The sequence below is a fragment of the Rattus rattus genome, chromosome 10, assembly GCF_011064425.1.
Source record: "Rattus rattus isolate New Zealand chromosome 10, Rrattus_CSIRO_v1, whole genome shotgun sequence".
NCBI lineage: Eukaryota > Metazoa > Chordata > Mammalia > Rodentia > Muridae > Rattus > Rattus rattus.
The window spans coordinates 84,769,280-84,785,827 of NC_046163.1; the positions used below are offsets into that span (position 1 = coordinate 84,769,280).

The 16,548-nt window shown below is 35.9% G+C and overlaps 1 protein-coding gene across 1 annotated transcript; it reads left to right on the plus strand.

Annotated features, from left to right (window-relative positions):
• The first annotated feature begins 684 nt into the window (after nucleotides 1–684).
• On the plus strand, nucleotides 685–6,859 carry Dsel (dermatan sulfate epimerase like). Its single transcript, XM_032915136.1, has 2 exons — nucleotides 685–1,178; nucleotides 1,928–6,859. Exon 2 carries the CDS (start codon nucleotides 2,762–2,764, stop codon nucleotides 6,386–6,388), a length of 3,627 nt encoding a protein of 1,208 aa, XP_032771027.1. The 5' UTR covers nucleotides 685–1,178; nucleotides 1,928–2,761; the 3' UTR covers nucleotides 6,389–6,859.
• The last annotated feature ends 9,689 nt before the right edge of the window (nucleotides 6,860–16,548 follow it).

The window sequence follows — 16,548 nt, forward strand, 5'->3', positions numbered from 1 at the left end:
TTATTTTTTTTCTTTTCTTTTTTTTTCTGATTTCGTGTCCTATACTTGCTTCAGTTCAGCAGAAACTTTCCATCAGTAGAGATGACTAGTCCATTTTGCTATTGAAGTTGTTCTTAGTATACCAATCTGGATATTGTGGGTGTGTCTATGATAGCAGGAGCAGCAGGTGTGCCTCAGGGTTTCGAAGAAGTGCTTAGACAGTCCTTTCCCAGCTCTTAAGGATAACTGAATATTCTTCTCCTTCCACAGTCATTACCTATCCCATCCCCCAAGAGTTTCTCTCATTCTTTGTAATTACAACTCTCTCCTACCACATTTAGATGTTTAACATATGTCTTCGTCCAATAACCAAAAAGTTAGAACACCAGCCTAGACAGATGCTCAGACAAAGGGGCTTCCAAACCTCCCTGAAATGTAGTTGAGTTGTCTTAGTTGCTAGCAATACCCACGCTGACCCAGCTCAGTTTAACAGAACCCCTATAGCACAAGGCTAAGGGCCGGTCCCGCTCACCCGCAGTGCGCCCGCTGATCAGGCCTTTTTCCCTGGGCCTTTGCCTTTCTGCGGGGCGCCCCGCCCAGGCCCGCCGGCTGCTAGGCGGGCGTTTGGTACCCTAAGACCCGCCTCTACCCCGCCCCAATGCACGCCTCCCTGGATCAGGCCCCGCCCCGCCCTCCACTACGTGTCGTCTTTTCCTGCCATCAGTGGGCTAGTCAGCACCAGCTAGCTGGGCACAGCGTCGGTCCAGGCAGCATCGGGCCTTGGGTTACGGTCGGTCTCTTCAAGGCAGCGCCTGGAGATCACCGCCGCCCGCTGTTTGCCTCCTACCAACGAAGCAGTCCCCGCGAGCGGCTGGCGTTCCTCCCGGCGGGCGTGTCTGGGTCTCCATCGCGGAGACTCGGCCCTGAGGAGACTCGGCACTTAGGAGAGCAGCGGAGACTGTGGTGCTGAGAAAAACCACACGCTTTAGAGAACCTCCCCGCCCCCGAAATGTAGGGCCGCTGAGGAGAACAAGCCTGGCGGCTGCCTGTGCTCTCCCCGGCCTCACACGGGCGGAGGCTTGTCGAGCTCTTGATGTCCGTAGGCCCGCCTCCAAAGAAACCTCAATTGCTTGAGCTGCCACCCTTCGCCTGTGTTGGGGCCCAGCTCTGCTTGAAGATCCTGTTGCAGGCGGCCTGAGGTAAGCCAACTTGGTCATTTAGAAGTCTCTAGTCCCCACATTGCAGGCACAGGTCAGGCAGTAGGTACTGGAGCAAAAGGATGTTGCGTTCTGAAGAAAGGAATTAAAATATGCAACAGGCGGGTCAAATCAGGAACTACTAGACGTGTTTATTTCCTGAAGAAAGGAGACTTGTCTAAGATAGAAACTTAGTGAGTTTCTTCCAAATCCAAGATGGGCAAAAGAGAGGCCTGCTCCTTAAACCCGGGGATGAACGCCCTCTGGCGGCTTGTGGGGAGGATGTTGACAGCTATAGGTGAGCAATTGAGTCAACAGTGCCCTTTCTCTACCTTCTGCACTGTCATTTATGAGTTGTCCAAAGAAAACTTTGTCATATGAAGTTATTTTCGTTCCTTAAAATCTAAACTTTGGGCCATAATTTAAAAGAGTCGTTTTGACTTACTTTTCCTAATCAAAATAGCAAGAATATTGTATTCACCTCTATGATGGTGACTTGTGAATAGAAACATGTTTAAATATCTAAAACAAACAAAATGAAATATGAAATGTGTCTTGTGTTTCTTCTCTGCTAATATTAATTGGGATCCACATGTGTATGAAAATATAAGAAAAAACACTAGAAAAAAGTTAGATTGAAAATAATGCCACTGTGATTCTCACATTTCTATCAAATGACTAAACTATATAAATCATCAATTTATTTCCACTTCCCAGTCTTAGAAAATTGCTTTGTTTTGTTTTTCTCCCAGAGAGGAGTGACACGAAAAAAGAACAAAAGACAGACTTCAGTGTTGTGAAAGTGGATTTTTTTACCCACTTGGTGGATGTGTTCATGATTGGAAGAACATCTAGACATTGAAGAGATTAGACTCTTTTAGAGGTACAGATAAACAAACTTGATATAAGAATATTTGAAAATGCTTTAAAAAGACGTATGAAATGAAGGCAGAAAGTTCAATGTCCTTTGACAACCATGTAGGAATTTCAACACTTGTTCAGAATATTTTCTTTTCCAAAATGGAAGAAGAAACAATTGACAAACCATTGTGCTTCAGACTCTGAGAAAAAAAATAATGAAATCTGCTCACTCTGTGAAGGACAATACTTTATCATCTTCTTTTGGGGGACAGACAGAAACGTACCGTGTGTATGGTAAGTTAATCAGGAAGGATGCTTTCTTGTGCTCGAAATGACTTCATTTGAATTTTGGAATTTTTTAAATTTTCTCTTTTTCACATGTTAGTTAGATTTATATACAGAGAATAAATGGTGGATTCCTTGTATTTTCTGACTACAACACTGATTTTTGTGCATTATGGAGACACTGGAGGCATTAATATTCCTTGAAATATTTTATTGGAAGCAAATGTGTGCCAAGCACACAAACATGCTATATAATTTCCTCTTTACAACAACTTTTCTTGCTTTGAATGAGCTGAATGTCACCTGGATTTCACAGCCTATGAAGTATATAGTCTGTTTTTTTGCTACACCTTTAATATATAATTTATAGTAACCAGATGGGAAACATTAAACACTGTGCTTAACATATATGCCTAAGTAAAAGATCTTCCCCATGGATCATGGCGTTAATGTTTACAGGACATTTAATATTTTTAACATTGATGATGTGTAGTTTTACTACTTGTGAAGAATCTGTGAGCAATTATTCTGAATGGGCAGTTTTCACTGATGATGTACAATGGTTTAAGACACAGAAAATACAAGATTTCAAACTCAACCAAAAACTTTATCCAAATTTATACTTTGATGCCGGAGATATACAAACAATGAAACAACAGTCTCGTACAAGCCATTTGCATATTTTTAGAGCTATCAAAAGTGCAGTGACAATTATGCTGTCCAACCCATCATACTACCTACCTCCACCCAAGCATGCTGAGTTTGCTGCCAAGTGGAACGAAATATATGGTAATAACCTTCCTCCTTTAGCATTGTATTGTTTATTATGCCCAGAAGACAAGGTTGCCTTTGAATTTGTCATGGAATATATGGACAGGATGGTTAGCTACAAAGACTGGCTAGTTCAGAATGCACCAGGGGATGAGGTTCCACTTGGCCATTCTTTAACAGGTTTTGCTACTGCCTTTGACTTTTTATATAATCTATTAGGTAAGCAGCGGAAACAAAAATACCTAGAAAAAATTTGGATTGTTACTGAGGAAATGTATGAATATTCCAAGATTCGCTCATGGGGCAAACAACTTCTTCATAATCACCAAGCTACAAATATGATCGCATTACTCATAGGGGCCTTGGTTACTGGAGTAGATAAAGGATCTAAAGCAAACATATGGAAACGGGTTGCTGTTGATGAGATGGAAAAGACTATGTTTCTCTTGAACCATATTGTAGATGGCTCTTTGGATGAAGGTGTTGCCTATGGCAGCTATACCTCCAAATCAGTTACACAGTATGTTTTCTTGGCACAGCGCCATTTTAACATCAGTAACTTTGATAATAACTGGCTAAAAATGCATTTTTGGTTTTATTATGCTACACTTTTGCCAGGCTATCAAAGAACTGTAGGCATAGCAGATTCTAATTATAATTGGTTTTATGGTCCAGAAAGCCAGTTAATTTTTTTGGATAAGTTCATTTTACGGAATGGAGCGGGAAATTGGTTAGCTCAGCAAATTAGAAAGCATCGACCTAAGGATGGACCAATGGTTCCTTCCACTGCTCAGCGGTGGAGTACTCTTCATACTGAATACATCTGGTATGATCCAACGCTCCCCCCACAGCCTCCTGTTGATTTTGGCACTGCAAAAATGCACACATTTCCTAACTGGGGTGTTGTGACTTATGGGGGTGGCTTACCAAACACACAGACCAATACCTTTGTGTCTTTTAAATCTGGGAAACTGGGAGGACGAGCTGTATATGACATAGTTCACTTTCAGCCATATCCCTGGATTGATGGATGGAAAAGCTTTAACCCAGGACATGAACATCCAGATCAAAATTCATTTACTTTTGCCCCTAATGGACAAGTATTTGTTTCTGAGGCTCTTTATGGACCAAAGTTGAGCCACCTTAACAATGTATTGGTGTTCGCCCCATCACCATCAAGCCAATGTAATCAGCCCTGGGAAGGTCAACTGGGAGAATGTGCACAATGGCTCAAGTGGACTGGTGAAGAGGTTGGTGATGCAGCTGGGGAAGTTATTGCTGCTGCTCAACATGGAGAAAGGATGTTTGTGAGTGGGGAAGCAGTGTCTGCTTATTCTTCTGCAATGAGACTGAAAAGTGTCTATCGTGCTTTAATTCTTTTAAATTCGCAAACTCTGCTTGTTGTTGATCATATTGAAAGGCAAGAGACTTCCCCAATAAATTCTGTCAGTGCCTTCTTTCATAATTTGGATATTGATTTTAAATACATCCCATACAGGTTTATGAATAGGTATAATGGTGCCATGATGGATGTGTGGGATGCACACTATAAAATGTTTTGGTTTGATCACCATGGCAACAGTCCTGTGGCCAGTATACAAGAAGCAGAACAGGCTGCAGAATTTAAGAAACGGTGGACTCAGTTTGTTAATGTTACATTTCATATGGAATCCACAATCACACGAATTGCTTATGTATTTTATGGTCCATATGTCAATGTTTCCAGCTGCAGATTTATTGATAGTTCCAGTTCTGGACTTCAGATTTCTTTATATGTCAATAGTACTGAACATAGTGTTTCTGTTGTAACTGACTACCAAAACCTGAAAAGCAGATTCAGTTACCTGGGATTTGGTGGTTTTGCCAGTGTGGCTAATCAAGGACAAATAACTCGATTTGGTTTGGGTACTCAAGCAATATTAAACCCTGTAAGACATGATAGAGTTATTAATTTCCCCTTCGGGTTTAAATTTAATATAGCAGTTGGATTCATTTTGTGTATTAGTTTGGTTATTTTAACTTTTCAGTGGCGGTTTTACCTTTCCTTTAGAAAGCTAATGCGCTGTGTATTAATACTTGTTATTGCCTTGTGGTTAATTGAGCTTCTGGATGTATGGAGCACTTGCACTCAGCCCATCTGTGCAAAGTGGACAAGGACGGAAGCTAAGGCAAATGAGAAGGTCATGATTTCCGAAGGGCATCATGTGGATCTTCCTAATGTTGTTATTACCTCACTCCCTGGTTCAGGAGCTGAAATTCTCAAACAGCTTTTTTTCAATAGTAGTGATTTTCTCTACATTAGAATTCCTACGACCTACATGGATATCCCTGAAACTGAATTTGAAATTGACTCATTTGTAGATGCTTGTGAATGGAAAGTATCAGATATCCACAGTGGGCAATTTCATCTTCTTCGAGGGTGGCTGCAGTCTTTGGTCCAGGATACAAAACTTCATTTGCAAAACATCCATCTACATGAAACCAGTAGGAATAAACTGGCCCAATATTTTACAACTAATAAGGACAAAAAACGAAAATTGAAAAGAAGGGAGTCTTTGCCAGATCAAAGAAGTAGAATAAAAGGATCATTTGATATTGATGCTGAATATATTAGGGCTTTAAGAAGACACCTAGTTTATTACCCAAGTGCACGTCCTGTGCTCAGCTTAAGTAGTGGTAGCTGGACATTGAAGCTTCATTTTTTTCAAGAAGTTTTAGGAACTTCAATGCGGGCATTGTACATAGTAAGAGACCCCCGAGCTTGGGTCTATTCAATGCTATATGGTAGTAAACCAAGTCTTTATTCTTTGAAGAATGTGCCAGAGCACTTAGCAAAATTGTTTAAAATAGAGGAAGGTAAAAGCAAATGTAACTCGAATTCTGGCTATGCTTTTGAATATGAATCACTGAAGAAAGAATTAGAAATACCCCAATTAAATGCTGTCTCATTATTATCTCATTTGTGGGTAGCAAACACGGCAGCAGCCTTGAGAATAAATACAGATTTGCTGCCTACCAATTACCATCTGGTCAAGTTTGAAGATATTGTTCATTTTCCTCAGAAGACTACTGAAAGGATTTTTGCTTTTCTTGGCATTCCTTTGTCTCCTGCTAGTTTAAACCAAATACTATTTGCCACTTCCACAAACCTTTTTTATCTTCCATATGAGAGGGAAATATCACCATCTAATACTAATATTTGGAAAACAAATTTGCCTAGAAATGAAATAAAGCTAATTGAAAACATTTGCTGGACACTGATGGATCGTCTAGGATATCCAAAGTTTATGGACTAAATGCTGCAGGTCAGCAAAATTTGCACTAATATGTCCCAACCTACTTTGTGGATATGAACTATAAAACTGTTTATTCTTGTACATGTATGTATGTGTGTAGAGAGAATGTGTGTTTTCAGTCTGTTATTTCACAGAGATATTTTCAAAATAGGCACTATAGTTGGCCTAGCAGGATTTATTTTTACCACTTTTTTGCCTTTGTTTCTGAATTTTTTTCTGCTAAAATGTTTCTGCTACAGAGGTATATATTCTGGGGGTCTGAAACTATGGGAAGATTTTAATGGACTTTAACTCACCTTTCGAAACTAGTTATGTATCTTGGGACCTCAAACACTACAAAAGGCCTTGCAATTGCTGCTCTATCCAGTCATCTCTTGCTCTTAAGATGGACTACAAAACTTTATGTTTTGAAAAGATCTAATGTTTACCTTGCACACAAAAAAGAAATAAAAAGAACGAAAAAATCCTTTATTTTGTGTAGTGTTCATTGAAATCACTGGTGGGGGAGGAATGAGAAAAGTTCCTATAAGATTTTTTAGAAATTATAGATGATTAAGGTTTCTTTGTTTTCTTCCTTCCTTCCTTCCTGTTTTCCTTTCTTTTTTTTTTTATTTAAGAAATAAGACTGTAAACAGTGGATACTGAAATTTGGTGGGTTATTTTGGAAGTGGTCCTCTCATTTGCCTCCCTTAAGCTACAGCTGTTCACTGTCCCACTGCCCTCATCCTATCTAGCCTGTCACTGTCAACAAAGAGTCAGTAGTTATTACCTACATCATTCCTTCTCCCAATGATGTATTTTGTGTTAAAGACTGACACAGATTTATAATCACATTTAGTTGTGTGGCATTACCACAATATGACTCAAAGCAAAAGCAGACTGCTGCCTGTGGTAGTGGTTTTTATTTTCTTATTTTCTTATTTTCTTATTTTTATTTTTTGAGGGTTGGGGGGAGGTAGGGTGATAGTGACTGGAAACAGAATTAAAAAGCTTTCCTGTTTCATCATGTATCCCATTGAGTGAACAGGCTGCTAATGGCTGCAAAAGTTGAAGACAATTGAGAGATGATGTCAGAAGCATCTGTTCTCTTTACCATCTGCATCTTATTATAAATTAGTCAACATAAATTGTGGTTCATTTTACTTGGTAGATTCTGAAATCAGAAAGGCCCTGCTATTATAAGCCAATGGAGTAATTACAATATGTTTGTGGAACATTAACAGGCTACATCACGATTTCATGGTAATTTATGCAGATTGCACTCTTCTTCCTGATGTTTCAAAGTATAGTTTCCCTAACCTCTCTAACATTTGGAGTCTGTCATACTGACCTAGATAACAGAGGTTGTGTCTCCGTAGTTTGTTATTTTGCCTAACTGTATCATCCAGAGTGATAAAGCTGAGGACTTGTTACATTCCAGCAGAGTCTCATTTAGCTGTCATTTCTTTTTTTTTCCATGATGGTATAGTAAAGAGCACTCCATGTCCCCTATATTTGTGCTTACCACATGGGACATGTAATTTTACTTTCATGTTAAAATGAATAAAAATTAATATAGACCGAAAACACAAATCTACATTTTTAGTTTCAAGGAACATTATAACAGATTTGAAAATGTGTGTAATTGGTACCTGGATGATAACACTATTTCCATTATTAGTCAGAGTCACACTGTTTGTTTTCAATTCCCAGAATATGATCTTAAGTCAGATCAAATAGAAAAGTGCTGGGGTGAAAGAGCAGTATTTGATACTAAGGTAATAATTAGAAATGGGTAGGTATAAGTACAGAGAAGGACAGTAAAGCTACTTCTGTCTTTTGAAAATTGTACAGAACTGTATCTATGAGTTAAAGATGGGTAATGAGTTATGTGGAGGAAAAAAGAAAGAAGAGATGTAGAAAATAAAGTGCAATTTTGAGATGGGATATAGAAATGTTTTACTGATATATCACAGTGTATCCTAGCTTCAGCTTCACAGATCAATACAGAGCTAAACTTTCTCATTCCAGAGTAAAAGTGAGACATGATCCCTTTTCTTAGTTTTTTTTTCTATAATGAACATCTGAACAAGAATTTGCAAATCCCTTCAGAGAAGTATCGTATACAGAAAAGGGATCAGTTGAGTTTGCCTGCATATGCTCATTCCTGAGCCCTGCTGCCTGACAATTGAGTACTTAAGGTGAGTGACACTTTTGGCACATCTCCTGAATATTCTCGAAACATATTACCAAAAAAGATTATCATTATTATTGCTTTTGAAGAATTTAAAGTATCCTGTAAAGGCCATTTCTTGACCAATGTCTACAAACTTAGGCCTAATTGGTACAACTACTCGTTAAAAATAACCTAGGCATTTTGAGAAATTGTGCTATTAGGTGGCAAAGTAGAGAAACAGTGGTAATGAAGTTTTCAAAAATTTCCAACCAGTACAGATTTATTCTAGATGATTAGAAAACAACCCATCCTAAAGCTAAAATTCATTTAGAGTTTTATTCTTTTGAAAAGCCTGGATATTAAATTTATAAATATGCTTAAATTTAATTTATGATTTTTATGTAATGACATGTACATATTAAGCTTAGATTCCACATTTTCATTAAGCTTAGAATAACACATTTGGTTTCTTTAGAAAAGCAAAATAATTAACTATTTCCTATGAATGAAACTCTTTTTCAAGTTTTAAAAGATGACAGGACCTTCAAGTTACCCAAATATCTCCAAAAATCATCTGCCTTTTCCCTTATAGCAGTACCTTGAATATCCAGCATCATGTCATGTTACAATCTCACTGTCTGGACTTTTATTTGATATCACTGTTTAGAAGATTCTGTTCATTATGACAAATCTTAGCTATTTTGGTATGAAGCCTATCACTTAATTTTGAGCAATTTTATAGTCTGTGATTATAACTGAGTGCTTTCAATGATTAAGAAAGATGTAGAAGAAAATAACAACCAGATCTAAGGATGCATAACTTTCTAAAATATATTTAGTCATTGAACATTGAACTATTTCTTGCTGATATGTGTTGGCTTAATTGTCTAATGTTCCTTCCTTTTTTAAAATTCATTTAAGCAAAGAAAAACATTGAAATAATTTTCAAGACCAAAATGACTTAAAGTTTGAACAGATGATGACAGGTAATTTTGTAGATTCATAACATTATAAACCTTGATTTTTGTGCTATACAATTATGTGGGTTAATGTTTTAACATAAGTAATATGTGTGTTTAATTGATTTCATTATCTGTAAACCTGCCCCTTTACCCCTACTTTTGGTGTTTTATACCATTTCCAGTTGCTTAAGAAAGAAAACAGAAGAACAACCATAGACAGAGGTCTCCATGCTTAATAAAGGCAATTGGGCTATGGCGGTTGGAATAATTTTGTCATGCACCTCATCTTTGGGTTACAGTACTGGCAATTTGTGTGCTACTATATGAACCCAAGATGGAGAATTCTGGCCCATTTAATATTCGTGCTCACTTTTACAAGTGCACCTAAGAGACTAGGGATTCTCCAACTTCAACAACAGGAAATCTTCCTTCTGCTCTGATAACTTTGTTCTAAGATCTGGCTCTGGGATGTTAAATAATAAAGATATATCTATAATTCTCATGTGTACTCAATACCCCACTACCACCACCACAGTTAGATTTCATTCAGGAATAATAATTAAGAAGAAACCTCTTGCAAGTTACATTAGTCTAATTAATCCACCAAAGAACAGTCATGATACAAACATTGTAACTTAAGTATTATGTCTTGTCATAAAAATAAAAATTATGGGTTTCATATATTACATATATGCAACTTTCACTATTGTATGTGGTAGTTACATATTAAGTATATCCTTCATATCTGTATCAAATGGTTTTCTGAAACCTACTGATAAGTATTTTGTTGAAATACTGTCACAGGCAGATTCTATTCCCTCAAATGAGTAAAACCATTAGTACTTATTGAAGAATCCTACCTAACTAATCTTACATGTAATAATGTAATTGTTTAAAAAATTTCATATTAAGGGATTTCCCAGTGAGAGAGGTAGGAGTTTAGGGAGAACAAACTTTCTACTAATAACAGTGGAAAGGATTTCTTAATTCATTTTCATATTCTTTCCAATAGCTTCAAACCCACAAGTGCCTACAGATAACCACAATGCCAAGTGTAATTCTCAATCTAGAGAATGTAAGATGGAAACTCTGCCATATACCTTGCATCCATGAGGCTGACCATCTGATCAAAATTCTTAAAGTTCCTTTAGGTGACTGCAGATGCTGGCAAGGATGTGGAGAAAGAGGATCACTCCTCCATTGTTGGTGGGATTGCAGACTGGTACAACCACTGAAAATCAGTCTGCCAGTTCCTCAGAAAATTTGATATACCTAAGGACCCAGCTATATCACTCCTAGGCATACACCCAAGCGATGCTCCCACATATAACAAAGACACATTGTACATAGGACACTATGTACATAGCAGCCTTATTTATAATAGCCAGAAGCTGGAAAGAACCCAGATGTCCTTCAACAGAGGAATGGATACAGAAAATGTGGTACATGTACACAATGGAGTACTACTCAGCTATCAAAAACAATGTCTTCATGAAATTCTTAGGCAAATGAATGGAACTAGAAAATAGCATAGTGTGAGTAAGGTAACCCAGTCACAAAAAGTGCATACATAGTATGCACCCACTGATAAGTGGATATTAGTCCAAAAGCTCAAAATACCCAAGACACAATTCAAAGACCATATATGTGTGTGTGTAGAGGGGATATGTGTGTATCAACTTAGTTTCTATGATAAAATGAGCCTGGTGATGATGTATTATATTTTTTGTTGAATTGTATTGGTTATGAATATATTTACATAAATATTTATAATAGTAATTAGACTGTATACATTTCAAAGAAACAATATGTGTAGCATAAGTTGGGCATTGTCTACATGTATGCTTTCTAGAATCATATAAATTGAAACAATCTAATATTGTTAAGACTCATATATAAAATTAAATGGCCATTATGTTTTTATATATGGAAATAGAACTCCATAAATTTTTATTTGTACTTGTGGGATTTATACTCATATATTTCTTATTTATCTTATTTATCTCATATTTGGGAAACATTTATTTTCAAAAATCTGCTTTCTAAATTTTTCAAATTTGTGTGCCTAAATTTGCTCAAAGTGCTTTTCTTTCTTGCCTCTCAGGTCATTTCAAAGCCTACGTTTTAAAACACCTATTTAATATTGAGCATATAGACCTTGTTTTTTAATTAGAATTTATATATTACATGTCTATCAAATAATTAAATTTATCCTTCTGTTTATATGTTTGATATTTTATGTTTTTATTTTACATATTTTGGTCATACATTTTTATTTATATTTCATAAGTTGCTGTTGTATTTCATGTTGTTCATAGTTTAATGTGTGGTTCAACCTTTTTTTCAATGTCCACCTCCATCAAAAAATTGGAAGAATCATTGCTTTTACAGTGCTAGGAATTTAGAAGATATGAATCGTCTCTAAATTAGCTCAATTGGTAAGTGGGGAATAGATAGTTAGGTTATTTGAATAAACTAGAAGGCAAAAGTAAAAGCTGAATTTATGAGTAGTATAAATGGTAGCAATAACTACAATCGGCATTCAGATGGCAGCAGCAGTTAGATGTCTGTGACTTGCAGACCATCCTGGTTTACATATTCAGATCCAGACTACTCAGGGCTACATAATGACACCTGATCTAAAAATGAAGTACAGTTAAACCTAATGGACTTAGGGAGCCCATTAAAACAACATTTTAAACGGCAAATTATTTCTCCTCCAATTTGTTCCTACTTAGAAATCAAACAAAATTAGGAATAGCAAGAGACATGGAAGACAAACTAATATGTGACTTAATCAAAAGCACTCACCTTTTAGGACTACTTCTAAATATAAAACTTGTTTCTATAGGGTGATAAGAAAGGTTCTAGAAGAATGAAAAGGCTGAATATGATCAAAGTACATTGTAAAAATTCTCAAAGAATTGAGGGCATTGATTTTTTTTAAAGTATATCATAGTTCAGATAACTATACAAACTATAAATCTGTTGCATACAATACCAAAAGGTGGTGAAAAACACCTTTTATGAATATAAGAAAGCAAATCTTTTTTTATTTCTTCAGGAAAGTAAATGTCTTATCATTGATGACTGTTATCTTACACTTTCTCACAACTAAAATCAAAGTCTGCTTTAGGCACAGATTTTCTATTTAAAGGATCTTATCCCATATGGAAAGTGTTGAGAGTCAGCGTACAAAACTTCTAGGGTTAAAAACATTTTTAGTCAGGAACCAATAGATTGGGAAAAGATCTTTACCAATCCTACATCCAATAGAGGGCTAATATCTAATATATATATATATATATATATATATATATATATATATATATATATATATATATATATATATGTGTGTGTGTGTGTGTGTGTGTGTATAACTCAAGAAGTTAGATTACAGAGAACCAAATAATCCTATTAAAAATAGGGTACCAAGCTAAACAAAGAATTCTCAACTAAGGATTATTGGATGGTCAAGAAAAGTCTAAAGAAATGTTCAACATCCTTATTTTTCAGGGAAATGCAAATCAAAGCAATCCTGAGATTCCACCTCACACCAGTGAGAATGGCTAAGATCAAAAACTAAGATGACAGCAGATGCTGGCAGGGATGTGGAGAAAGAGGAAAATTCCTCCATTGTTGGTGGGATTGCAGACTGGTACAAACCATTCTGGAAATCAGTCTGACTGTTCTTCAGAAAATTGAACATAGTACTACCTGAGGACCCAGCTATACCACCTCTGAGCATACACCCAAAAGATGCTCCAACATATAAAACTGACACATGCTCCACTTTGTTCATAGCAACCTTATTTGTTATAGCCAAAAGCTGGACAGAACCCAAATGTCCTTCAACAGAGGAATGGATACAGAAAATGTGGTATTTTTACACAATGGAGTACTATTCATTTATTAAAAATAATGACTACATGAAATTCTTAGGCAAATGAATGGAGCTAGAAAATATCATCCTCAATGAGGTAACCAACTCACAAAAGAGCACACATGGTATGCACTCAATGATAAGTATTTATTATCCCAAAACCTAAGAATACAAAAATACAATTCACCCAATATATAAAGCTCAAGAAGAAAGCAGACCAATATGTCAATGCAACAGTCCTTCTTAGAAGGGGGAACAAAATGTGCATGGGAGGAAATACGGGGGCAAGCAGTGGAATAGATACTGAAGGAAAGACTATCCAGAGACTGCCCCACCTGGGGAAACCATCTCATATGCAGCTACCAAACCTAGTCACTACTGCTGATGCCAAGGAGTGCTTGCTGACAGGAGCCTGATATGGATGTTTCCTGAGAGGCACTGCCAGAGCCTTACTGAGACAGATTAAGGTGCTTGCAGCTAACTATCAAACTCAGCACTGGGACTCCTCTGGAGGACTTAGAGAAAGGATTGAAGGAGCTGAAGGGGTTTGCAACTGCATAGGAAAAATAACAATATAAAACAAGAAGACCCTACAAGAGACCCCAGGGACTAAACCACCAACCAAATTGTACACATGGGGGGCCCCGTGGCCCCAGCCACATATTTAGAGGAGGATGGCATTGTCTGGCATCAGATGGAGGAGAAGCTCTTTGTACTGTAAAGACTTGTTTCCCCAGTGTAGGGAAATGCCAGGGTGAGGTGAGGTGGTAGTGGGTGGCTGGGGTCGGTGGTGGGGCATCCTCAAAGAAGCAGGGCAAGGGGTAATGGGAGAGTGAGTAACCGGGAAAAGGGATAGCATTTTAAATGCACATAAATTATCCAATAATTAAAACATTGTTACTATAATTTTTATGAATATTATAAGTAATTTCATTTTATTTATAGTAAAATGAGTATGTTTCATTTTGAATTACTTTAAATTAATGTGATTACATTAATGTGATTAAATTTTAATTTGAAGATAGTCAACCTCATTCATATTTATATTCTAATGTTTTATGCATAGGCAAACAAACTCACACTCATATCTGAAGCACAAATCAAATATCAACATTAATGATTTCTAAAAATTAAAAATTCACATATTTTGCAGTTTCTTTTATTAGGATAACTGTAAGAGATATAGTAAAAGATTGGAATTCAAAGCATCTATGTTGTACATCCCTAAAAGATTAAATATGAAATTTAGAAACAGAATGGCAACTAGACAATAATGATTTAATATAATAACCTTTAAAACAATTTTTCATAAGATCCTGAACAAAAAGTAGAAAATTCTTTATTCAAAAAATTGTACTTCAGAAACACTGCTAATTTAGGAGTGCTTCAACTGATACTAAAATTTTCCAAAAAAATGAAGTGTCTTTTACACCCAGTAAAATCCATCTACTTTTTTTTTAAATTTAAGATACATGTCAGATGAAATGGGATGAAACTCAAATAGAGCTTTATTTATAAAATAGTTCTATAAATTATAGAATTTTATTTAAATTGTGAAAATTGTTTTTATTCTACTTAATTTTAGAGTTAAGCATTGTTTCTTTTTCTTTACCCCTTTTTTTGAATTATGAAATGCCTATTTTGTTTAAAGTCAATTATTAGTAAGGATATTGATTACACTGAAGAATTAGCATGGCCAATGAGAAGACTCCATGGTTCTTTGCCAAACCAAAAGCTAAAAGGAAGCACTTAATCACAAACTTAGGAAACACAGGTCTTTAATGATTGTAAAGGGAAAATGGTAGTACAGTATTCGGTTGACCTTCTTGACATTGCCACTTGAATCGCTTATTAATAATCTGTTTTAGGTAGGGGATGCTTGAATACACAATTCTGTGGCCCCTGAGTACTGATTTATGAATGGGTGTAGCTAAGGCATTTTTTTGATCAGCTATAAAAATGCATTGCATCTTATCTCACTCTAGAGTGGTCTTCAGACACCTTATATTTTATTTTGATATGTAAAGTTCTCATTTTCTTTGAGTGAATTATTTTTATTATTTTGTACTTGAAATTGTATAGTTGCAGCTTCAAATATAATACTCCTTACTATTTTGATAAACTTAAATAAAATCATTTTTATTATTTCAGTACCTAGAGTATTTTTGGAATTTAATTTTATGGTCTGTATATACTCAGTGGTCAGAATATATCCCTTTATGGCAAAACATATAATATGTGAGGATATTGTACCCTATGTTTTAGTTCATGTTGGGTTCTTATTACAGAGTGAGTTTAGTCCTCACTCCTAGGACAGTTTTTCAGTTGTATATATTGTTAAAAACACAAACATGTCTGCTCAGATATATTTGTTTTCTAATTATGTTGTTTAGAAATTTTCTTAAGTGACCTATGCCTTTCCTTGTATTTTCATAACTTTTTGTTTTGTATGTTTTTGTTTATGTTAACAAATTTACTTTTACTTTTCATTCCTATAGGATAAAATCTATAGGCATGAAATGATAGGAATGAATTTTTATTTGAGCATTGTGGTTTTACCATCTAGTTTAATTAATTTTAACCTATAACTCCACATCCTCAGAGACAGTTATTATTGAATGTCACCATAAATAATTGTTTTGCTTTAGCAATTAAAATAATGTGATGAATGCCTGTCTCTTTTCCTGTGGAAGAGTCTGGGAGTTTCCTAAACAATAAATAAAACATTTTTATTTTGCTTCTAAATGTACAGAAGGCAGCTCCATTCATCTACCTTACTCAGCTTCTTTAACATGCTATAAAACACAGGACCGCAACTGAGAGAAATAAGCAGAGTCAAATTAACATTTCTTTTCTATCTTCACTTTTGAACATTTCCTTTTAAGTTTGGGAAGTCAACAACTATCTTATTGTAATGTTGTTATGTCTAGTTTTTCATAATGTCTCAAGATTTTTTTTCAGAACACTTCCTCATAAATCCTATGGTTTTAGTAACAAACAATGTTCCAGTACACTATAGTACAATTCACCCCTCAGGATTGGGAAGCATGAATGACATACTATTTGCTAAAGTGTAGGTTACCACAATGCAATCCCATTGAAAGTTCTAACCTTATAAATGATGGTGTCCCCATAGTTGGGCAGATAGAGTCACATCTCC